This window comes from Mesocricetus auratus, unplaced genomic scaffold (assembly GCF_017639785.1).
Source record: "Mesocricetus auratus isolate SY011 unplaced genomic scaffold, BCM_Maur_2.0 Super-Scaffold_100014, whole genome shotgun sequence".
In the NCBI taxonomy this organism is placed as follows: domain Eukaryota; kingdom Metazoa; phylum Chordata; class Mammalia; order Rodentia; family Cricetidae; genus Mesocricetus; species Mesocricetus auratus.
The window spans coordinates 21,696,364-21,722,332 of NW_024429197.1; the positions used below are offsets into that span (position 1 = coordinate 21,696,364).

General features: G+C 48.1%; 1 protein-coding gene across 5 annotated transcripts in view; it reads right to left on the minus strand.

The window, feature by feature from the left end:
• Positions 1 to 25,969, minus strand: part of Hivep3 (HIVEP zinc finger 3) — a 411,053-nt gene that overhangs the window by 28,593 nt on the left and 356,491 nt on the right. For all 5 annotated transcript variants that reach the window (XM_040756759.1, XM_005083921.4, XM_040756760.1 and 2 more), the window contains 2 exons: positions 6,316 to 11,819; positions 3,170 to 3,312 (listed from right to left, as the gene is read on the minus strand). In XM_040756759.1, coding sequence (XP_040612693.1) covers positions 3,170 to 3,312; positions 6,316 to 11,289 — 5,117 coding nt within the window. In that variant the 5' untranslated portion in view covers positions 11,290 to 11,819. The remainder of the gene's footprint in view (positions 1 to 3,169; positions 3,313 to 6,315; positions 11,820 to 25,969) is intronic.

A 25,969-nucleotide genomic window follows, 5' to 3' on the forward strand; every position in this document is an offset into this window, starting at 1 on the left:
GGATGCTGGAGGCGACAGCCACAGAAGGCTACATAGGCAGATGCTCAGAGGCACTGACACAGGAGGTTGGAGGGCAGAAACAGAAAGAGAGAAGCCAGTCTGAGCCACTGACTACGTCACGTGGACACCAGAGGTTGGGAACTGGCTGCAATCCAGGGAGAAGGTGTCTGAGGTGACATTGAGGCTTGTGTGTGATGATTTCGTTATCTGAAGTCTGCAGGTTGGAGAAGACACTATGTGAGGTAGTTTGAATAAGAATGACCCCCACATTTGAGTGTGTGGTCCCCAGTTGGGGACTGTTTAGGAAGGATTAGGAGATGTGGTCTTTTTGGAGGCGGTGTGCCATTGGGGATGGTCTTTGTGGTTTTAAAGACCCAACCCCAATGTGTGTGCCTCTCCCTCTCTGCCCGTTGCTATAGATAAGATATAAGCTCTCAGATACATGCTTCCTGACTGCTGCCATGATGGCCATGGGCTCACCCTCCAACGCTCTAAACAAGTCTCTAATTCAATGCTTTATTTTATACATTGCCTTGGTCATGGTCTATTTACAGCAATATAAAAGTAATCAAGACACTATTGAGTGGGAAGCATGAGATTTGCTTGGCTGTGCTGAGTTTGAGGAGCTGTTAGGTCTCATAGGGGAAAATGCCAGAGGTATCCAAAGCAAAGCTCAGGAGCTCAGGAGTGAGGACCCTGCTGTGGTCCTAGATGCTGCAGCAACAGTGATGGGGGGGGGTTGAAGCCAGAGTTGACTGACGTCAACAAGGGAGACAATCGTGGTCACCTGGAGAGCTCTGACTACCCTATCTTGTATACAAGCTACCTCCTGTGACATCACCCTGTCCACACCACCCAGCCTGACCCTACAGTTCTGGGAAGCCTTCAGTGAACGCTGTGAACAGTATGGCCCTACAGGTCCCCACCTCAGAAACAGGCTTTGTATTGCTGCCTTGGCTTGGTCCACAGGTACCGTAGGAACTGGATGACAGTTTGATACAAATTGGGTCACTATAACTTCTAGCCCAAAGCATCCACAAGGCACAGATTAAGTCTATCCTCCACAGTGAACTGGCTGATTGATCAACTGCCAGACTGAGGGTCAAGAAAAAGGGTGAGGGGAATGTGGCTTGCGATCCAAAGACTTGAGGAAGTCGGACACATACAGGACCCGTCTTTCAGCACTTGGCTTATTATCTCATCCTGTGAACAGATCAGTTTGCACCTGCATGGATAGCACAGAGAAAACTAACCAGTGGCAGGTGCAGGGAAAACGGGCCAGAGTTTCACCAGTACTATTTATTGACTGGCTGTTTTAGTTCTCCCAGGCACAGATATGACTGAGATTGTCCCCCCCAACTCCCAAGGTCTGAGACTACACAACTCTCCATAGTCCGTGGATGAGAGCACAGGTCCCAGGAGGATGCATTAGTGGTACATTAGTGCACTGTTCTGTCCTCCTTCCTCTCTGGACCTCTGCTGGACTCAGTGAGCAGGTCTCATTGCAGACCCTTCTCCAGTACGTATTGCAGTGAAACAGGTGTTGTAAGGGTTTGGAAAAGAAAAAGAAGAAAGCAGTGAGGTTAAGAAAAAGCCTTTAATGAGAACAGGTGATGGGCATTAAGAATGTATTCATCATCCTGCAATAGGTCACCCCTGGTGACAGGCGAGACTTGGTCAGTCCTGGTCCCATCCATGAGATGCTGGAGGTGTCCTCAGATATGTCTCGTTTCCACATTAGCAAATACTCCTAGTGGGTAACACCTACCCCGTGAAAGAAGAGGGTTCACCAGAAGCAGGGATAGGAGGCACAACAGAGCTAGGGTAGGAGGTAGGGGATGGGGTGGGCAGCTGAGCTGAGGGTGGAAAGGATCTGATTGTTTATACCATGTGACTAGCTGGAGGAGCCAAGAGCGGAGTGAGGTGCCTCAGACGGAGACCAAGATCTAGACACAGGCGAGGGGCCCATAAAGGGAAAGGATTCTTGACACCACCAAATACCACATAGCCCCTCAGATCTCAGAACACGAGGGAAGAGGGCACAGCTACCCAGCCTGGAGCTTGGGACCTGGTGGCATGAGAGCACGTAGCCACACGAGGGCGCTCTAACCCAACGGCAGGCACAGAAAGCCTTGGTTCCCAAGTGGAAAGAGGGTGAGAGCTCTGAAGCACCGCTGGCCCTGCTAGTGTTCAATGAGCCACCTTTGGTATTGTGGGTGTGCTTCCGGGATGTTCACCATCTCCTGACCCTGTCCTTGTCAAAACCACTTCCTGCTCCTGGGAGCCCCTCTAGCCACTACAAAGTGCCAAACTGGGAAGCGTAGCAGTTTAGTTCTCCATTCCACTTCCCCAGAGCCCTCCACACCTGTCACTGTGACCCCGTGAAACAGTCACTTGCAGGTGCTGGAGAACAAGAGTCCCCGGTGATGGCCTATGCTGTTGGAGTCTCCTGGAGATTGCTGTCATCAGGACTGTATAGAATTGGTACCACCATGATTACAACAGGGACACAGACACAGGACCCCAAGACAGACACCATGGTACTTGCTCACAGACACGCAGCCCCACAGAACACAAGTGCCACAAAGACCAGGTGCCCTTCTAGAGCCTGGGACGAGTGAGAGTGGGGTACCGTAGGGATGTGTCCCAGACTGGCAAGCTCTGGTGCCTGAGGCTTAGCAGTTTCCCAAAGATGAACGCCACAGGAAAATGGCCAAGGATGAGACTCAGCACAAACAACGAGTCCTGGGCCTGCCAACGGGCAGGGCGGTGAGTGGCATGAAGGGTGTGTGCAATGACTCTTCAGCACCATGAGAAATGGGATGTGGCCAGGGTGGCCTTGGCAGGACAGAGGCAACACACCCTGAAGGAAACAGTAGTCCAGACTGTGGCTGGGAACTCTGTGTCACCTCAATGCTGGACTGAGAATCTGGGGAGGATCTGCGGACACAGGGCTGGAGAAAGATCTTGGCTCCTTCAGATCCCCACCAAGGACCCCCGGTGGCATTTGCAAAACAAATGGTCGGGGAGTCCCACAATGCAGAGAGGCACTGTGGGAATTGCAGGCACCTGTGGGCACCACACATCCAGGAGCTGCCAGCCACCTCTGTCTATAGATGGTGGGGGTCTCCACACCAGAAGCCGACTGCAAACAAGGCATGAACCTTACCCTCCTTCGAAGATCTTGACCCTCGCTGGCTCCCCTCTCTTGGAAGTGGGAGTCCCCTCCTCTGCCTGCCCTTGCTTTTCTTCCTTCTCCACTCTAGCTGGGTCTTTCTGGCTCTCCGGGGAAAGCAGCGACGGGAGGTGCACCTGAAGGGGAGGGCAAACCCAAGATTGGTTAGCCTTGCGTGCTGGGTCAGGTTCAGAGACACACCTGCCCGCATGGTCTTCTGCTCCCACCTAGTTCACCCAGTTCCCCTCCACAGATTCTGGCCACAGGGACAAACTCCCCTCCAAGCTGTATTTTGACCCCCCTCTCATGATCCTTTTCTCCTTGAGAGGCACGGGTGGATCTTTGTGCTCTGTGCTGGCCTTGGGACCTTTGGAGATATGTCTAATTCACCTTGGTCACCTCGGTACTCAAAATAGGACGAAAAAGACAAAGAATGCTGAGAAATAAGAGAAGGCGTGGCTCTGCCTCACAGATTATCTGTGGCGTTCTCACTGTCTGCCCCGAAAGCCAAAGCAGCTGGCTGGGTTAAGGGCGTGGCCGAAGCAATGCACAGGTCTCCAGCTCCCTGCACTGCTTCACCTGGGCCAGCACCAAAGACCAGGGACCACAGACCCTAAGGACCCAGAACCAGGCCGAGGGATCAGAGTGTCCATCATCTGTAGAGCAGTGGGCCTCAGGGAGACCTGACTCTGTGGAAGGGCTGCCATTGGACTTCTCAGCATTTTTCAGTGTCTTGAGGATATATTCTCTAAAGCTGAGGCAGGAGGAAGGTACATTTTTATGTAAGGTGCTGGCACCCAGCAAAAAGGACACCTGGCTGGGAACGAGGAGAAGTGAGTTCTAGTGCCAAGCAGATTACAGCTAAACCAGGTTTCCCAATGCTTAGATAAATGACATTTTCAGCATGGCTAGGGGAAGACAGCAGCTACACGGTGGCAGCCATCATCTGCGTGTGCAGAGGAACATGAACTATAGCCAGGCACAGGTTGAGCAGGGCTGGGGTGAGAGTGATCCTCCCATCACTGGAGACATGCAAGTGAAGGCGTGGGGGGGGTTGTAGAAACGCCCCAGTTTGCAGATCACACAGTTACGTTAATGTGTGATATTTGTGGACTTTGGACAGGAAAACTTTGAACAAAACTGGTAATTCCAAGGAAAGGTCGAAAGGTTTAGCTCATTTTAGGAAGCAGCAGGATGAAGAAATGACTGTCAAATTCAGAGACAAAAACCTAACACTCCCTTTGTCTTCTATGCCTCTGACACCTCTCACGGAGGAAGGGGAACAGCTCAGACATGTTTAAAAGGGTTTAGGAGTGAACTCTGGCTCTGAATCTGATCTTTGCCATTCACTGTGTGGCCCCATGCAGGTTACTTAGCCTCTCTGAACTTTGATCTCTTTACCTACTGTACCCTAGTTTTCCAGGGTGCTATGAGAACAAAAGTAAGGGTTAGCACAGTCTCTGGCATACAGCAGGCAATCCGAAATATCATTATGATTATGAATATCATTACGATAGCATCCTGGCAACAGCCACAGTTTATGGTAGTTACAGCAAAAGAGGAAATCATGTCCGGAGATGTCTGTGAACTGACAAAGACATCAGAGAATAAATTTGAAGACAGTTTGTGAAGAATATCCAGATGAGCTCAGGGCACCTCTGATGTAACTCTCACTCTCATGATGAAAGCAGAAAGTATGAGCATCCAGGAAGCTGCAGACCCAGGTCTGCTCCCAGGTCTACAATAAGAGTCGGGTTCCAGTATCTCTGTGGCATTTGGTCAAAGCACCTCATTGGAATGGTTATTTGTGAACATCGTACATCATTAAATTTGCAGCTATCTTTCAAAAGTTTCATTCTGCCAGTAACTAAAAAATGAAATAGACACTTTTTGCAGCCAGATAGCTTTGAGTTCAAACTCTGAATTTGCCAAATGTTTGTCCCAGGTCCTTGACCACTTTCAGCCCCAGGTTCCCTCATCTGTATAATGGAGGTGACACTGCTTTACAAGGGGAGGTGAGCAGTGACTGGGTCTCTCCAGCATAGGACTTGGCACCAGACAAGACCACCTGTCACTCCACAAACTTCAGGTCTGGTTTAAATGTGAAAGGCCCCCATATCAGCTATCAATGTTGTTTGGGAAGGTTGTTCAACCTTTAGGAGGTAGACCGTCACTGGAGGATGTGGGGAGGACCTTGAGGAATTTATATCCTGGCTCTACTTCTTGCTTATTCTCTGCTTCCTGAATGTGGAGGCAATGTAACCAGCCAGCATCCATTGCCTTTCCTGCCACGATGAATTGTATCATTCTGAAACTATAAACCAAAATGGATCTTTTCTCCCTTAAGCCGCTTGTGTCAGGGTATTTTGTCACACTAGGCCAGCACAGGTCATGACCTAGCCTTATTTGTATAAAGTGTTGTGTTGTTATGCAAATTGAAATTGTTGAATTTCAAATTTGTTAAATTAGTTGGAAAACCTTATTGCATAGCACCTGAAGTAGTGTAGGTCAGAGGCAAGGAAAGAATAAATATGACCTGCACTGAAAGCCTACTGTTACTCTGCAGCATAGATGGCTCAAACTGTGAGTGTCACTACCTTTTACAGGTGGAGAGGGGCTCACTGTAGTCCAGGTCTATGTGCCATCTTACAGGAAAGGGACTATTTCAGAAGTATTTTGTGTCAAATGTGGAAATGGGATGATTTTAAGGGGTAGTAGAGGACAAAAACAGCAGGTACAGATAAAATAGGAAAAGCAGAAAGAGGGCAAGGGAGAACCCCATGGGAAAGGGCTGCAATAAAATTGCAATAAAAAATTGCCAAAGGCATCTTACCAATAAAATCTCCCAACTATGTCCTTTGGAAAATTGCTCTTTACCTTGTTGAGACTAAACTTTCTATTTTTCAGTAGAAGCTTGTGGGAAAGTAGGGAGACGTTGATGATAACATTATTCCAATTATGTTACGAACACAGAAACCCAATGAACATGTTTCCTTATAAGGTTGTAACTCCCAGAGAGAAAAATCTGCACTACCCCTACCAGTTGGTTTTAATTCTACAAATTTAGCACTAAGACAGTGTGGCTTTAAAAGCTCAGCACAAACTTTGGCATTTGATGATTAGAACAAGGCTGAACTTACCTCTGTCATGCGGGGCTTTCGGGAGCTGGATGGTACCAGCCTTCCTGCCTCAGGATGTGGAGCTGTGGCCATGGTGTATGTCTCTTTGCTCACTTTCTGCTTAGATCTCAGAAGGGACAAAGCAGCTTTAGTGGAAACCCCTGGAAGGTTGGGGTTGTACAAACTTATGCACCAACCAGCGTAAACAGAGGACCTCCTATCTGCATGCTGGATGTGATTTGGCTTAATGTAGTTTAAATAGCACCAACTGACATTAGTGGTCGTGTGGAGGCTGGGGAACTGCAGTACCTTCTTAGAGTCTGTACCTTCTTGGAATTTGGCTGGTTTGGGGGAAGAGTCTGGCAGAGGCAGAGAGCTAGGGGGTGCTAGTGGAGGAAGGACAGGCTGTTCCTTTGGATCTTCTTTCTTTATACTCAGTGGAGGCAGTCCTCTTCGGTGAGCTTTGCTAGATGGTTGAGCATATTCCTTCAAAGCTTCTGAGCCGGGGGCTGTCCCATGGGGCAATGTGGGATGAGAGAGGGGAGAAAGTCCTTTTGGGTTGGATGGATCTGAAGACAAGCTGGACAGTGTTTCTGCCTCCCTCCTGCTCTGGCTTTGGCCACGCACATAGGGCTTCTCTGTCCTCTGCCTGTCCTCTGTACGGGTCAGCACCACACTGCAGGTGCTCACCATCTCCAGTTTTTCATCTGCCTTGGAAGCCTCCTCCTCCTTTACCCTTTTCTGCTGCTGGGTTTCCATGGTAAGTTCAAGACTGCCAGCTGGAGAGAGGACACGCTTGCTTCCACCAGCTGTAGATGAGCACGCCTCCAGGCTCAGAATACCCTCGGAGGACATCGAAGTGCCTTTCCTTTCAGGCACTCTCAGATATGGAGTCTGGAAACCTCTGCTTTGCTCCTTGCTTATACTAGATGGGCCAGGCCCAGCTTCATACACATCAGCCCCACACACAGTCATCCCTTTGGAGGAGGGTTCCTCATACTTGGTAAGAGCCATACTTGCTGAGCTGCCTTGAGACTGAGTGACCAAGATCTGAGACAAGGTGGTGTACATGGCACTCCCATAGGATGGCATGTGGGTCTGGATGCGGACGGGAACGACCAGTGACACCATAGCATCAGGACAGGCAGGCAGGGCCAATGTTGGGGCTGATGTGGGAGCTGGGGAGGTGACTGGGGGAGTCACAAGGGGCAGCTGGATGTCACTGCTGTATTCTGCGCTGCTGGAGGGGCCAGAAGATCCTGTTGCCAGAGAGGCCAGGGTAGTTTTAACTGGGGGCAAGTGGCTTTCTATTTCACCAGGGAGCTGCAATGCAAACTGAGACTGCAGAGGCAGAAAATATCCAGAGAGGGTTGAGGAGGCAGGGCACGGCATGGGGAGGAAGGAAGGGGGCTGCCGGAAGGGGACATCTACAGGGTGAGGCAGGAGCTGGGGGAGATGGAGCTGGCTGGGGTGTAGTACAGCAGGTTGCAGAGGAAGTGGTGGGGCTTGGAATAAGGAAGGTGGTAGCGGGGCCATAGAGTATGGCGAGGAGAGGAGGTTGGCCATTGCTTGAGTGGGGAAGAATTCAGAGGACTGTTCTTGCTCCTGAGGCAAGAGGTGCTGCAAGGAGAAGAGGGAGACCGGTGGGGGCAACTGGGTGCCAGGAGGACGGAACACTTGCAGGGCTTCTGTGTAGGGTGGGCTGGACCCCAGTGGGGGCCTGTCCTGCACTCCCGGTGGCCCGCCTTGCGTGGTAGCCATGGAGATCTGGGGCACAGAGCTTTTGGTGGAAGGCTTGCTGGCTGAGGGCTCCTCACTGCTCTCTTGTTTTCCCTTGGGGGTGGCCTCTAGCTCTGCTTCTGGAGGTCTGCTGAGGGAAGCCTGTCTCACCAGAAAGCATTTTCTTCTTTCTGGCGGAGCAGCTGGAGGTGGCGGAGCTGCAGGCACTGCTACAGATGGTCCTGTTGGGGACAAGCTGCCATAGTCAAAGGATTTGCTTCGGGTCTCAGTCATGTGTGAGGAATGGGGCACATTGGGGCTCTGCTCGGAGGCTGACCTCCGCATCTCTCGGGCATGCGGGTGGTGGCTGGGGACAGTCAGCATGTGGGTGCCCAAGGGTTTGGAGCGTGTGTCTGATGAGGGCCCAGGGTTGTCAGCTTTTCCATGATCCTCCCTGTCAAATGAAGCCGACCGGCTGGAACCACTCAGAGAGATGTTGCTCTCCTGGCTTGGGCTTCGAGACAGAGGCACGGAGGACTCAAAGCTGGACTCCCCTGAGGACTGAGCCATCTCAGCTAAGCGGAGTCTCTTCTTCTTGGGCGGCAGTTTCTCCGCTGGGAGCTGTGCCAGTGTCTGGCTGCGCTGGGGCCACTGGAATTCCTCTGTCTTCTCAGGCTCCTTTGGCGGTGGCTCAGGCTCTGTGTCTGGCCTGTCTGGCTCTTCTGTCACCAGGATCTCTGGAACTTGAATGTTGGGTTGGCGGACCAACCTCGGCTGCAGGGAGTGAGCTGAGCGTCCATGCGGGGCAGGTGGTGGGGATGAGAACTGCGCCAGGGACTTGTCTTCTTCCAGGCTGCTCGGCTGCTCTAGTGGGTCGGACTTCTCAAAGGAGCTGGTGTGCTGAATGACGGAAATCTCTTTGGACATCGTTCTCCTCTCCTTCCCTGGTTCTGATCCAGTCCCTGGCTTGGGAGTCCTTGGCTGGAAGCTTGGGGGACCCTCTACGGAGGAAACTGATTTGCTTGGTTCTGCTGGTGACTTGGTGGACTCCAGGGGAAGGCTGCTGCAAGCTGGGTCTGATGGGCCAGGGCTGCTGAATGTAGGTGGCTCCTCCTCATCCCCAAGACTCTTTTCCTTCCGTCTTTTTCTCAGTGGAGTGAGTTCCAAAGTGGCCCCCAGTTTATAATGCATCATCTGGGACCAAGGCTCAGGCTCAGCCTGTGTCTTTTCCACATCATGAGCACCTGCAGAGTGGGCTTTTGTGACTTGGAGCTCAGAGCAGTAGTACTTCTTATGAGCTTCATAATTATCTCTCTTCTTGTACCGAGCACCACAGATATTACATTCATAGCTCACGCCTTTTGTTTTCAACCCCTTCTTGGTCTTTTTGGTAAGGTCGCTTTCCTTGGTTTCTGGTTCATCAGGGGGCTTGGAGGTGGGGTCTTTGCTGCTTGGTCCAGGCTCCTCGGAACTGTACTCACCTCCCAAAGGTAGTTCAATGGCTGGCTGGCGTTTCAGCATCCGTGGGTGGGAGGTAAACATGGGAGTGCTGCGGCTGGGGACTTCGGGGTCAGCAATGTGGTCATCGAAGGAGTAGCTCCCACGGAAGGTGTGGTGGGGCGTGCTGATGGTGCAGGCAGCAGAAGGCATTGAGTGGCTTCTCAGGAGAGGCACAGGGTGCGTGGAGCTGGGCGGGTGCTGGAGGCTCAGTAGAGATTGTTCCGGCTTGGTCTTCTCCCCATGGGACGATAGTGACTCCCGGTGGAGGCTGGATTTCGGGGACTCCATGCTACTGCGCCTGGTCAGAGAACTCCTCCTAGGTTTCACACTGTCAATCTCACTGGTGTCCACCACAGCCTCATTGATGGTGATGAGTTTGGTGATGTGTTCAATCACCTGTGTCCTCGGTACAGACAAAGGCACCAAGCTGGGCTTGTCTTCAGCAGACAGGGGCAGTAGGGGCTGGCTGGAGGTGGATGCCAGCATGGAGGTCCGCTGCCCAATCCGCCCACACTTGCCGAAGATGATCTCTGCGTAGGACTTAGCATTGGTGTTGGGGGGGCTGACCTGCTGCTCAGCGCTCTCAGAACGTGAGAAATACCCAGACTCCGTGCTGCCTTTGCTCCCTGGGCTCAAGAACGTCTGCTCCTCGATCAGCTTCTTCCTCTCGCTCAGGCGGAGTGCCAGTTTCTGTTTGATCGTGTGTGTGTCTTCTGGTTTATGGGTCAGGGAATGCTCCGATGAGGCTTCTGCAAATGGGCTGGGGTCCTCGAGCGACGGTGCAGTGCTCGACTGGGACAATGAGCAGCGTTCCTGGCTGGAACTCTGGCTCCCAGAGCTGTATAAGCCACCTGAGAGCAGCGGATGCTTAGATTTGGGGAGAACCTCTGTGGGCGGACCTGATGTGGTACCAGTTTCCTCCTCAGAGTCTGTGCTTTCTCCCTCGGTGGGCTCCTCAAACTCTTCCCCAGGGATCCTCTCCATCTCCAACCCAGGGGGATACATCTCGCTGCTGGAGCCGGAAGCCAGGCCGGCTTTGATGCGGTGGGCATGGGACTTCCTGTGCTTGTAGAGGTTACTCTTGGTTTTGAAGGAGAAGCCGCAGGGGCCACAGGGGTAGGGTCTCTCACCTGTGTGTGAGCGAATGTGCTTCTGAAGCACACTGGGCTTGGCGCAGGGCCGGCTGCAGTACTGGCAGATATACTTCCCCGGCTTCTGCGGTTTCCTCTCTTTCTTGTGTGCCTCTTCTGCGGGCTTCAGGGAGACCTGCGAGGGACGGGGCACAAAGACCTTAGGGATGCCAGGCAGGTCCTCGGGAGGAAGGATGGAAGCATGGGATGGGAGGAGCTGGCCCTGCGGATGCAGCCCAGGGGCCACAAAGGAGCCTGAGGGTCCGGGTCTCATGGGGTCCACCAGCTGCCATGTGGACCCCTCTAGGAGATGCTCTGGTTTGCCAGGGGACATGAATGCTGGTGTCAGAGGGTGCTGCGGAAGCTGTGAGATGTGAACTGAGGCCTCGATGGAGGGCCTCCGGGGAGGCTTCTGCTGCTGGCCCGTTTTCTCCTGAGAGCCTTCTCTGAGAACCACCGAGGGGCCTGAAAAAGGCTGAGGGGTTAACAGCTCCTGGGTGGTACTATCTGAGGGAACAGTGGCACTGCTGCCTGGATACGGGGCGCTGGAAGAAACACTAGTCTGAATGGCCTCTCCCTTGGTCAGCCGCTTCCGGGGACTTCCATCAGCCTTCTTGGTGCCCTTGATACTTTGTTCAGGATCCATGACCTTCACAAGACTTCAGATACTACTCAGGGGATCTGGGGTGGTGGGTCGCATTTATGAATAATCCAAATGTCCCGAGGTGTCTAGCGTTGGCCACATTGGTCAAGAACCGTGGAAGCCAACCCCACAATGGCTCTGGGGGTTGGACTTTGTTTTTTCTCCGAGTGTCAGTGGCTGCAAGTGGACTCAGAGCAGGTCCTGGGGTTCACACTGTTCATATTGGTGTGACATGGTCCCCTACTCTGCAGACAGGAAGCACACCGGTATTTTCTGCCTGAGCATCTGTCCTGAAAACAGCATGAAAGATGTCAGTATTGCCATTGAATAGGTTTGACTGGCAGTGACAAGTGGCCCCCACGAGTCCCCTGTGTGCTATGTGAACAGCTGAAGGTTGGAGACATGTGTCCTGTCATCTCTGGTCCTGGCTCGAGAGATGCCACACTGGATGCTAGGGCAGTTCCGCTCTGGCCTCTTCTCCCCTTGAGCTCTGTGTTGGAGATTAACAGCTTTGGAGGAGAAATCACGGTCTTCTATGGGAAAAAATACACAAAACAAAGGAAAGAGATTTACCGAGGCGGTCCACAAACTGGGCAAATAAGCGCAGGGTTAAAGCTGGCTAAAACTCCCTAAAGATTAGCCAGAGATGTTCAAGCAGGATGCAGTAGCCCCCCCTCTCTGTGTTTAGACGGCATCACTGCCTCTGACGCTGGTCTTGTGGGGTTACTGGGGACTAGAGGCCTGAACCCCCACCCCTGCCCTGTGACCCAGTCTCAGTGATCCTGGGGTTGCCAAGCCTCTGCTGTCAATCTCAAATAAGGGTAACAGCAGGTCCTGCTCGGACTGCTCCTGTGGCCTGGGGCAGAATACCACGAAGAAATGGACAAGGATGCAGCTGGGGGTGTGTGTGTATGTGTGGGAGAGATGGTGCTGGAGGGGCGGGGCAGAGGAGGAACCTGGGATGCTGGGATGAGCTTTCCAAGGAATGATTGTTAACCATTAGTCTCTATGACCCAAGATCTGCATGTCCTTGGGAAATATCACTCACTCCCTATCTTGTGTTTTTGGGCAAAGCAGCAAAGGATGGGACATAGCCCAGGGTGCAACTCAATCTGGCTGTGACCACCAGATTGATCCAAACACTCCCCAGGAAATGGAGAATCTTCTAGAAGGTTCCTCCAGCTTTGCAGCCTTTTGCTTGTTTTCCAAGACAGGGTTTCTCTGTGTACCCCTGGCTGTCCCAGAACTCACTCTGTAGACCAGGCTGGTCTCAAACTCAGAGACCTGCCTACCTCTGCCTCCGAAGTGCTGGGATTAAAGGAGTGTGCCACCACTGCCAAGCACTTTGCATACAGCCCTTTTCTATCCAAGGAAGCCCTAGGTATAAATCAGAATGGAGGTCCTTGTCAAGTTGTGGGCAAATGGCCTGCTGGTCTGGGTGGGCTTCCCAGGTGTGTGAGCTCTCGAAGCTAGCTGGATGTTGGATAGTTCAGCTTTCCTGGTTCAGAAGTATTCTCAGAGTCTTTCCATCCAGGAATGAGATGAAATCAAATTTCAGAGATAGAGGTTACTGTGACATCATCTTACACACTATCCTATCTTTCAGGATGAGAAAGCTGTGGTCCAGCCAGGGAAGGTTGCTCACCAAAGCCCTGGACTCTTGTTTGCTTTTTGCTTTTGGTGGTGCTGGGGACCAAGTCTAGGGCTTGGCACATACTAGGCGAGAACCATGGACCACTGAGTCACAACCTGCCCTTTGGTTTGTTTTTTAGAAACAGGACCTTGCTATGTAGCCCAGGCTGGCCTTGAATTTACAATCCTTCTGCCTCAGCTTCCAGCATGCAGGGAATTCTTCTGTACCCATCAAGGCCTCAGATTCTAAGAGACAATGTTAGCACCTGACCAAGGCCTCCAAGGCAGTTTATCCCTGGTACCTTCCTCCTAGGTTGTCCATCCCATCCTCCTGTGAGGATTTCTGTGCTTCTGTCATCGCTAAGTGTACCCTGCCCCTGGCATCCTGACCCAGGTTCCCTCCATCCCCTGGTAGAGACCTGAAGAACTCACACACTATACATTCACAGAGGTTGAACAATTCCACAAGGCTCAACCACCTGTCAAAAGCCAGGAGTCAGAGCCTGCTTTCAGCTGTGGGAGGCCTTTACCTTTTAGCTAAACATTACATCTTGTAAGTTTTCTCCTTTTGTGTTTTCAACATCTTTATTTTGCAAAGAGCTTAAGGTAATTATAATAATCTATAATTAAATAATAATCACAAATAACACATTGGAACAAAGAAAATACAGTTAGGGTTGTGGTAGGGTAAAAAGAGTTTTTCTGAGCCAGTCATAAGAGCTTACAGAAATTATATAGTTCATCTATGCATCATACATGTTTCCTGGCAGGCATGGAGAAAAGGGAAATGTGATCTAGTATGGAAAGGAAATCATAGATGAAGAGAGAGCTAAGTTCTTTGCAAGAACCCAAGGGCTTCTAGGAAAGAGACTTTTCATGTGACACTTTAGTCAGGGGCAGAAAATGATGTAGGTCATCTCTGTCTTCAACAACATCCTTCTAGCAAATGCAGGTATTTGCCAATAGAAGACCACAACTCAGGAAGAAGTATTTATTCAGGACTTACATCTCTAGCTTAAGTAGCAGAGTTCTAGAGATGAGGGGACCACAGGAGTTTGTTCTAAGAGTCACACAATTTGGTGGCAGTGCCAGGCTTGTTCCTGCCTCAGTAATGTTCCCTGTGGCTCTTGTGAGGAGTGGGTACCGAAGCCTAGGGTTTCCTGATGGTCCACAGGACACCAAGGTGTCTGCAGCAAGGAACATGGGGTTGTAGAGTCCTGGAACATGGGGACAGCAGCCCTGGCTTTTCTATCTCTGCCTGAACTTCACTGTGGTGCTGGAGGGGGAGTAGGGGGTCTGGCTAAGGTTGGGCCCCATCCTGGTGGCTTCTAACTTCAGAGGAGAGTATGCTGTATGCAGTACACGGGAGAACTTCCAGCCTTGTTCATTGTGTGTTCCAGTAAGGTGTGGACAGGCTTCTCGGTGCTACACGGTGGTAAAGGATTGACTTATTTCTGTCTCTCTATCCTTTGGCACAAGGACCTATAAACTCAAGCTGGTGATAAGCATTGCTTCTTCCAGTGAATGGAGACCTCGCAGCATGCCTGGAAGTGGGGGGGGCAGTTGGCAGAGGAGGACACATTGTCTGGTACTTCAGTTTCCTTCCACAAGGCTATCCAGGGACAGGTAGCACAGGTGGGTGGGGTCTGGTGTGAGTCTTGGGCTGGGGAGAGATAGGATGCCAAGGAAAGAGAGGACTGTTAGGTCATCAGGTTACTCATTGGGACTACATTGCCTGACTACGCCATTAACTAGCCCATACCAGGGGCTGGGCCTGGTTTCTTCCCAGAGATTCTTCAGGCTCCCAGAGTATAGAGTTGGGACCTCTGAACCTCCAGGTCACACCTTTACTCTGCATTCAGGGCCCCTGGGCCATGATGGGATCAACCAGCTAGGGCCACTCAGGGTCTCTAACTCTAGGGCTGGTACCCTTTGTATCCTGCTCTATCACATTGTAGGACAGGTGCAGGTAATTGTTGCCAGGGCATTGGAAGGGCAGTGGGGGACTAAAGGTATGGATTCTGGAGACCTCATGAACCAAGAATTCATAAGTCTTGGATCATGTCAGATTAAGATAAAATGTGAGCAGGTGTTGGTTACTCTTTAGTATGATCTAGCTGACCCTTGTGACACAGAGATGTGAAAATCATACCTTTTCTCCACTTTCCTTGTTTCTGAGAATGTCTGAAGTGACAGAGAAAAGGCCACTTTACAGATAATTAATGAGAATACTATATAAATCTCCAGAAAAATGGGCCAGAGTTTCAGGATTCCTTTTCAAGCCATGGAGAGGACGGACGTCCTCTACAAATGGTCACAAAATAGCCACAGGGTTCATGTCATTTGCCACTGAGGCTATGGTCCCTCAGAAGCCAACTGACAACTGTGAGGAGGAGAATCTGGTTTTCAACAGCTAATTGGTTAACATATCAGACCAGTCAGTACCTATTCTGGAAGCTTCCATAGGCTTGACTGTGCAAACAAGGAAGCAGTCAGAGCTCCCTGGGGCTAGAGCCATCAAGATCTCTGGGTAAAGCATGTAACAGACACCAACAGCTTCAAGGCAAGGTGGCCTGAAGCCTGAAGAGAAGTGGGAAAACCCCTTTGATATCTAGTGCTACAATCAATCACATGGTCAGAGACTGAAGGGGAAACCCTGAGGCTGGGAGAGCCAGGAACAGGCCCTGCCAGGCCAGCCAGGTCACTATCACTGTCAGAACACCAGTCCACTTCAGGCACCAGACTGAGGCGCTAGGGCGGCTGCCCAAGTGAGATAAAGTTGAGGTGAGGTGGAGGCAGGAGCTTCATGCCCAGGAAGCTCTTATGCAAACATAACCCTAGACTTGGAGGTTCTAACAAGGCGTGATTACTTTACACCAACCCCCAGTATACCAAAGTGTGGTCACCAATTTTACTGCTGGTCAATAAAACATGCTGATCTCAAATTGCCAGGAGAGTGAACCTTTCCATGTTCAATAGCTGGGAATTCAGGGCTCAAGGTCTCAGGCTGGGCAGAATGTGAACAGGAAATACTCTTACTTCTTACTTCATGATACACGGCATTATCAGTGTCCCCTAAAGATGTCTGTGTGGACACTTGTGTGTGGGAAAGACTGAGTATGGCTACTCACAAGGTCCGATGGCAGCTAGATGGGGCAGACATGAAGATGTCAGCCTGGAGATTCGGAGTGAGGTGGTCAGAGAGCCACAGAAGGAAGCTAGATCAGAGTGAGATCAGTGAGCAGCTCGCTCCACAGTGTCCTCCTGCCTCAGACCCCAAAGCAACAAGCTGAACGACTAGGACTACAGTTCCCCAAACAATGAGTAAAAGAAACCTTTCCTGTTTTAGCCTTACCACTTTACCTCAGGCATTTTGTTATAGTAAGCAAAACTGACTAATAATTAACCTCAGAGTGTAAATCACTTGGACCATGTTTGTTCCTGTAATACTCTTCACTATCTGGGAGACTCTTACACAATTTCCCTTGGACAACTGACCTCTGACTCTTTAATTTTTAAATCCACCTCTCACTTAATTCTGAGATCTAGAGAGAGGGCTTTTGACGTTTGAGCACCGACTAAACATCACAATCTGTCGTGCAGAAGGGAGTGTGGGAAAGCCCAGGTAGTTGTGTTGGGTTGGGATCTACCTTCCTGGGAGACACAGGAACCAAGGTGAAACTATTACCATCAGAGAGATTGAAGTCTCCGGTGACATCCATGGAGAAACCAGTAATAAGATTCACATCCATTATGAAGCAAGGATAAAGCCAGGGGTGTCCTGCTTAGGTCACCCCGGGATACTGGCACAGTGATAAGGGGCGATGATGGCATACACCCAGGTTCTGAGTCTGGACTGGGCTGCGAATTCCTGTTCATGTCAGGACTGTTCTTAGGGATTTGAGCAAACAAGCTCGTCTATTCCTCACAATAACCCTGCCACCAAGCTGCCTTTGCCATGCCCATCTTACATATTAGGAAACAGAGGCACAGAATCACAAAGTTTCCTAGCAGCAGAGCCTATGACCAAATCATGGCCACCAGGTGACTTCTGCAGTGGAGACCCTGCAGGGCCTGGGCCACACAGCTTTGCAGGCAGGGCTCATCTCTGAATTCAAGTACTAAATTGGAGGGCAAAGCTTGCCACTCCCAGGAGCCTTTCTTCCCGCCACGAGGGCTGGCCTTGTTAAGGATGTCTTTGTGTTTTCTTTTACCTGGAAAAGTGTCTACCATGCTGATGTCTTGCTCCTGTGACTCTGAAAAGAAGCCAGCATTGGATCAACAGCTCATCTCAGCAGGTGCCCGGAGAAGCCTGTGTGTCTGAGGCTAATTCACCGACTAGGTTGCCTATTCTTATCTATCTAGTTAGCACACCACCCTCCTAGCTTGTCATTTATTTATATCTGCCTTTTCCAGAAGCATCCAAAGCAATGTCTGGACACCAGAGAGAACCCAGTGGGAATTTGTGAACTTAAGTTATCTTCAATGAGCCAGGAAGTGCTAGCAAGTAGACCATGGGGAAAAAAAGAGCCTGTCGAGAGACTGGGTCAGACTCGTGTCTTCTGGCCACTGTGCTCTGCCAGAACCTCTGCCTGGAACAGACCTGGATTCCATAAGCCTGCATGATTGTCAGCAGGCCTCCAGCTGTCTTTTGACCACATTTTGTTTAAGTGACAGTGGTACAAAAGGCACACATATCCACAAGCTATTGGGGTAATTAGGATTCTTCTGTCTACCATGAAGGGCAATATATAGAACATGTTACAACCAGGCAGGTGGGGAGATGGCTCACTGGGTAAATGTGCTTGCTGCCATGTCAGATGACCTGAGGCCAATTTCTGGAGCCCCCATGGTAGAAGGAGAGAACCAAAGATCGCAAATTGTCCTCTGATATTCACATATGTACCATGGCACACATGTGCCAACACATATACACATGCAGTAGATAGATAAATACGATAATTTTCTAACTGAGAAAAGAATACATGCCTTTTGTGGTGATACATGCTAGTAAGATTTTCTGAAGGAGGTGGAGGCAGGAGAATCACAAGTTCGAGGCCAGCCTGGATTACACATTAAAAAAGAAAGAGAGAGAGAGAAAAGAACACATACACACACACAGACACACACACAGGCATGCAGGTGGGTGAATACACATAGAAGCACACACATTCTACAGTATACTAGAAAGGCGGATCACTGATGCTTATGATACCACTCCACAGTGAACAAGGGAACTGTCTACACTCTCTATCTTCCCACCTGTGTGGCAGGTGGACATTACTGTCCTAGAAGTGGCATGTAGTCATGATCACTCTGAAACACACATCTTCGATCATCTGCTCCACCTCAAGTATTACATGGACCTTTTCAGTACAGGGCCAGTCCAACTGAAAATGGCCAAATTCAACTCCAAATGGAAATAAGACCTCAGCACAGCACAAAAGCTAAAATTATAAAACTCTTGGAAGAAAATATGCAGGAAAAACTTAGTGGTATTGGAACTAGAAATTTTAAAAAGTAAAACATAAAGTAAAAAAAAGATTAAACTGTATGACCTCAAGATCAATAACTCGTATATATCAAAGGTCAAATCAACAGAAGGGTGTGGGAAAACCTATAGAACGAAGGAAAATATTTGTAGTTATATCTCTGACAAAGAACCAACACCAAGCATATATAAAGAATGCCTACAATTTATTAACAACAAAAGCAAGTGCTTCAATTCCTTAGAATGGCCAAGAACTCCAACAGGCATTTCTCTGAAGATCTACAAATGACCAATGAGCAAAGGAAAAGATGCCTACTACATGGACGCTTATTAGAAAAAAGGATATCAAGCCCAGAAACCAACACCATCTCACTTATGTTAGTTAGCAACTCTTCTGTCAAGAAAGGAAGAGTGTGAAATGGCTCAGTCCCCGGCACCTGTAGAGACGCCAGGCAGGCTGCCTGACATCCCAGATCTCACAAGGTGGAAACAGAAGACCCCCAGAGCAAGTCGGGGCTAGCTAAACTAGCCCAACATGCAGGCTCTGGATTCAAGTGGGAGATCATGCCTCAATATACACAGTGGGAGTGATCAAGAAAGACACCTGACATCAACCTGAGGTCTCTACATATACACACACCTGCACATACACAAGTGCTCACTTACATGTGGACACATGTACATGCATGCACACATCCACACACATAATAAGTGTTGACAAGAATGAAGAGAAACTTTGAAATTGTTATGCACTGACAGGAATGAATGATTCAGCCTATTGTAGAAAACGGAGGGGCAAAAGGTTAAGCACAGAATCATGGGACTGGCGAGATGGCTCAGTGAGAAAAGGCACTTGCTGCCAAGCCTCATAACTGAAGGTTGATCCCTGGTGTCTACATGATATTAGAAGAAAAGTGACTCCTACGAGTGGTCCTCTAGTCTTCACATGTGCATGTATATATGCATGTGTGTGTTTGTATGTGTGTGTGTGTGTGTGTGTGTGTGTGTGTGTGTGTGTGTGTGTATGTGTTGGAAATCCAAACTCAGGTTTGTGATGTAAGCATTTTAACCCACCGAGTCAACTCCTAAGCCCCCCAAATAGCAATGGTTTTAATAGGAGTAGGAAGGAGCTTATCACACATGCTGTGAAGTTTTTCTATGTGACTTTTTTTTAGATTTTAAAATTAAGTCTTTAATACACTCTGAGTTGATTTTTACAGGTGTGGTGTAAGTAAGGACTCAGTTTCATTCTTTCATATGTGGCTATCCTGTCCCACATCTACACTGTGTATTCTTGGTGCTCTCATTGAAAGACAGTTGACCGTAAATGTGTGGTTTTATTTTGGGATCTCTATTCTGTTTCACTGATCTATATACCTAATACCATGCTGCTTTGATTATTGTAGCTTTGTAATATAATTTGCAACTAAGAGGTGTGTAGTTCTAGTTTTTTTTTTGGTTTTATGAAACAGGGTTTCTCTGTATTGTTTTGGAGGCTGTCGATCTGCCTGCCTCTGCCTCTCGAGTGCTGGGATTAAAGACATGAGCCACCACCGCCCGGTTAGTTCTAGTTTTTTATTCTTCCTCAGGAGTTGGTTATTCATAGGACCTTTTGATTCTATATGTATTATAAAATTGTTTTTCTCTTTCTGTAAGAAAATTGGTAAGTATTTAGTATTTTTATAGGGTGTGCACTAAATCTGTAGATTGCTTTGGGCAGTATGAAAATTTAATTGCATTAATTCTTCCAGCCCATGAACATGAGATGCCTTTCCACTTGCGTCTTCAATTTTTCTTATTTAATTTTTTTTAGTTTGTGGTATATAAATCTTTCCTCTCCTTAGTTAAGTTTATTCCTAAGTATTTTATTCTTTCGTGTAGTACTGCAAATGACATGTTTTACTATTTTACTTTTGAGATAGTTCATTACCAGTATATATACAGGTAACTGATTTCTGTGATTTTATATATTAAAACCTTACTAAATTTATTATTTATAATAAATTATTGTTGTTGTTATTATTTATAATTGTACAGTGCATGATGGGGGAATGCCATATATGGCAGCTAAAGGGCAACGTTGTGGAGCAGCTTCTCTCCACCAGTTTCCATGGGTTCTGGGGGATAGAACTCAGGTCTCTAGGCTTGTGCAGCAAGGATCTTCACCTGACAAGCCATCTTACCAGCTCTCTGAGGTAGAACACTGTGTATCTATCTGGACTATCTGGTCTACCTGAGGCAAAACACAATGCATCTGTAAGAACTGTCTTGTCTACCTGAAGTTGAACACTGTGTAACTATGAAGTCTACCTTCTTTGCCTGAGGTAAAACACTGTATATCTATGATGTCTATCTGGTCTACCTGAAGTAAAACACTATATCTGTGAGGTCTATTTATGTAAAAACACTATGTAGTGTGTCTCAGGTAGAACATTGTGTATCTGTGATACACAAGATCTATCTTGTCTATCTGAGGTAGAATACTGAGTATCTGTGAAATCTATTTGATCTATCTGTGGTAGAACATTATATCTGTGAGGTCTATATGGTTTATGGTGCTGCCATTTATTTATATTTCACCTGTATAAGTATTGAATCCATGATTAAAAGAGGAGTATTAACACATGTAAAGAGAAAAACCAACATGTATTAGGGAACTACACATTAAATCAACAGCCTATCTATCAGAAGGCCTACCATGAAACAATCAAATTGTTACCAAGAATGGCAAGGCTCTAGGCCAACAGAACAAACACTTCAAATACTACTTGACTGGCAAAACCTAATGCCAAGCACACATCTACCTCTGACACAGAATTTCTATTCCTGGTATATATTCTATCAAAACATATATATTTGTGTAAGAAAAATAATGACATAAACACCCATAGCAACTTTGTTTAGCAAAAACCTGGGAACAACTCAAATAGGACAACAAAGTGAATGGATAAGTAAATGTTGGCATACTCACACAAGAATTATTAATAGTAACATAAAAAATAAAGCAGTGCTATAAGCATTAAAAATTTAGGTCTTATAGATACAGCAGCAAGTGAAGGAACTTGGGCACAATTGACTACCAGCTGTATGACTACTTCTGATTACCTTAATTGTTGGTAAAGACTGTTTTATGGTCTTACAAGCAGATATATGATTAGTTCTCTCTCTCTCTCTCTCTCTCTATGCCGTGTGTGTGTGTGTGTGTGTGTGTGTGTGTGTGTGTGTGTGTGTGTGTGTGTTTGCTGGGAAGCAGCTTTCTTGGCTGACAGAAATGTTCTATACTTTTATGTGGTTACATATGTATTACATAGGTATATATTATACACAAATATATGTACATATATACATGCACATGCAAAAACTATTATAGGCTTATGCTTATGTATGAATATAATTTTATATATATTATACCTCATGTTTTAAAAAGGTATGGACATTTGTAAGTGGGGTCTGGTAGGGATTACAAGCATGGCTTTCCAGAGATATACACCAAACACTAAAGAAAAACTGGGATTCCACCAAAGAGAAAAGGGAACTAGCATGGGCAAGGTCAGAAGACAAGGGACTCCAAGTGTGAGAGAACAGGTGTTTCAGTGTGGTGAGCATATTTAGTGTTGGTCCAATGTTGGGTGTACATCAGGTGTACAGGATATGGGGACAAGGCCAAGGCCATGGATGCGATCATCTTTTTCTCTGTCTCCTTGAATGAACTCCCCCATCATATGTTGATGGGACATTTGAGGCTCCTACTCATAATGGTGCAGCCAATGTTCAGAATCACAAATGCATCTGGATAGCATCAAGGGCTGCTCAGAGAGCACCGTGTGGATACAGGGTCCATTTCTTCTGTAATCATTGATTTTCCCCAAGTACAATGTTTTCTAATTCACAGAATTGAGCCATCCTCCCTGAATTCTGATTCTGAATCTCAGGGGAGGTTTGCATTCCCCCAAGTTCTATGAACAATGAATTTACACATACTTTCTCTTTGCACCTCATTCTCCCTTCTGCCTTCATGTTTTTATTATATCTGTTTACACTGTCTACTGTCCCAACATTCACTTCCATATTATAACTTAGTCTATAGATAAATTGAAAAAGGAGAAGTCATTAAACAACTTAATGAGAAGTATCTGTCATTCATCCCCTTGGGAGTAGTTAGTGTCAGTTGTCCCAAGTAAAGACAAAGCAATTCTATAGCAATGAAACTTTGTCACAAATGTTTATATATTTATTCATTCACTCCTTCAATCTCACAGCATTATAGGTCTACATTCTTCAAAAAATGTTTTTGATTTTGTGTTGGCCAACTGCTCCTGGGCATGGGGCCTGCCCTGGAGAGTGGTTGGTGTCACCAGTGATACTCTATTGGAAAAAACTGATTTTTCCTACCACCAGGGTCCATGGTGACATTTGGACCCAAGCCACTGCTGATGGCCATGTCTGGGTCCATGGTCCTGCTGCAGCTGGGGTCTGTGTTGATGACCATTACTTGTGTTTGTCCTTACAAACCATGTGCTGAACCATGTGTTGAAGTACGAAGGCTGTTCTGAGCTGGTCCTGCTCCTCACCGACCTTGGAAGAGTTAACACCCCCCTCACTGGAGGGCTGGCCCTGCCCCTTGCCAGCCTGGGATACAGGCCTGTATGACCCAGGCTTGGGAGAGCTGTCTCACACACACTTGGAAAGGCAATCCCCACTCCTCACCACAGGCATGGGAGAGCTAGTTCTGTGTCCCTCACCTGAGGGGAGTGGTCCCAGCAGCCCAGACTGACCAACTCAGCTACCACCCAGGCATACATCTAGGGCTTTGAGTTGGCACTCCCCAACATCTATCTCATCTATGACCTGCTGGAGCAAATGAAGGGACTGGTCCTGTGGAACCATAACCACAGGATCTCCATGACTCAGGGTAATAGCAGGATATTTGAGAGTATACTACACAATGAACATTTGCGAGCAAAGCTGTTTGGACAGGAGGGTATAAACCCCATGAAGCCCAGCAGCTCCCAATGCCACTAAGACAAATGGAGAGGCAATGGAGAGGCGAGAAAGACAGATTTGCAAGGTGCCTTGGTTGTTTGTTGGTTTGATTTTTATTTTATAGTTAACATTCTTGTTCTATTTTTATATTTTCTTTATTTTTATTATTTCTCTTTCAGTTTTCCTCTGGGGGAGTCATTCTACAAGGGTGAAGGGCAGATATGAGGGACTGGGAAATGGGTGGGATTGGAGTGCATGTTGTGCAATTCCCAAAGAATCAATATTTTTTTAAAGAACACTCAATGTTCTTGCAGAGGACCTGAGTTCGATTCCTAGCACCCATAGGAGACAGCTTACAACTGCCTATAACTTCAGTTCAAGGGGATCTGACTTGTTTGGCTCACAGCCTCCGAGGACACCTACAGTCACAGGCACGTACATAAACACAGACATGGGGACATACCATATCATTAAAAAATAACAAAAGTTAGTTGTTTAAAAATGGATGGAACTAGAAAAAATCCTGAGTGAGGTAACCCAGACCAAAAAAGACAAACAGAGTATGGGTATGTACTCACTCATACTTGGATATTAGCTGTAAAACAAGGATAACTGTTTATAATCCACAGACCCAGAGACACTAGGTAACAAAGAGGGTTCATGAGGGAGTTCCTGGATCTCCCCAGGAAGGGAAGTAGAAGAGATTTCATGAGAGGACGGAGGGCAGGTGGGAATGGGAACATGAGCGTCAGGTTGGGAGGGGAACAGAAGGGGAGACCCTGAGAGAGACTGCTGGAAAGGGAAGGCATTTCAGAGTCGCTGGTGAATCTCCCAGGACTCTATGAGAAGACCCCAGTTAAGACTCCCAGCAACAGCAGATATATAGCCTGAACTGGCCATCTCCTTTGACCAGATTGGTGCCTTGCCCAATTGTCATCAGAGGGGCTTCATCCAGCAACTGATGGAAACAGATGCAGATCGACAGCCAAACATTAGGTGGAGTTCAGGGAATCCTGCAGAAGAGGAGGAGAACGACTTGCACGAGCTAGAGGGGTCAAGGGCACCAGAAGAAATCCCACAGAATCAGCTAACCTGGGCTCACAGGGGCTCACAGAGACTGAACCAACAACCAGGAAGCCTGCATGGAACTAATGTATTGCTCTGCATATATGTTACAGTTGTGCACCTTGGTCCTCTTGTGGGACTCCTAACAGTGGGAACAGGGGTGTCTGAGACTCTTTTACTTGCTTTTGGGACCCTTTTCTTCATAGGGGGTCACCTTGCCCATCTTTAATACATGGGGAGGTGCTTAGTCTTACTGCAACTTGATGTGCCATGTTTTGATGACACTCATGCCCTTTCCTAAACAGAAACAGAGGAGGAGTGGATTGGGGGTGGTAACAGGGCTGGGAGGAGAGGAGTGAGGGAAAACTGTGGTATGTAAAATAAATAAATAAATAAATTTATATAAGAAGAAAAATGGAATAAGTGTTCAACATTGCCAAACACACTAATGTTGATTCATTTTAGGCCAATCTGGTGTGGAATGATCTTTCTTTGGTCTTTACCCCTAGCCTTCTTTCTCATGCTATTGGTTTGCTGTTTGGGGATCCTGGTTATGAATGAGGGACTGCATTGCATAGTGTTTGTGTGTGGGTATGGGCCTGTAAGCTCATGTCTAAGCACCATAAGAAGACACTTAGACACGATAGGGATGTACTTCTGCCTCATGTGACGGTCAGAGTGCCAGCGGCCAGGGTTGCTCTTCACACCTCCTCCTCCGTCCCCAGCATCACACGGCTTCCACTTCCCACCATCGCACCCACATCCCAGTCAGAGGACCGAGGAGGAGAGGGCAGGACTGGGCGTCACAGGTCATTTCAGTGCACATCAGCGCAAGCTCACACCTCATTCCTAGGAAGGCCAGGACCTGTGTGGGCTTCAGCTGGGTGGCCACGGGGCCTGATCAAGTCTCCATCACCATAGAAGAGAAGGAACATTCTGGTGAAAGGACCTACCACACTGGGCTTCCTGTAGCATTTGCTGGCTTCTCTGACAGGATAGGCCTGAATGCGGTGGGGAACGCGGCGGGATCATTGTAAGAGTGAAGCAAGTCTCCCATGGAGGCCTGCACATGGGAAGCCAGGCAGGGAGCTACCACCATTGTCCAAGAGGGATGTTCTCCATGGCTGGCAAGGTGGTGTGCTTCATCAGACTGGTCTTGGGACTTTGCTATGTGGGATCTGACTGTCTACCTGATGGGCTCACTGTGTAGAGAGTGGGGACGGGCCTAACTATAGGCTTCTGAAGAGAGGAGCTTGGCAGCCAGTCCAGATCTTTGATTTGTTGGTGTTTGGCATGAACTATGCTTGGCATTTTGGGATGAAAATCACTTAGAGGTCTGGGTTCTGGGATGTGGTGCTTTTGGCTCTGATTTTGTTTACACATTTCATGTGTATCCTATTTTCTTAAGACTTCACATATTTATGACCCAAGGGAGGCTTCCTATCTTGTTTTCAAAACTATCATGATGTCATTCTTTCAAAAATACCTTGCTAGCTCATCCCGATGATTCCT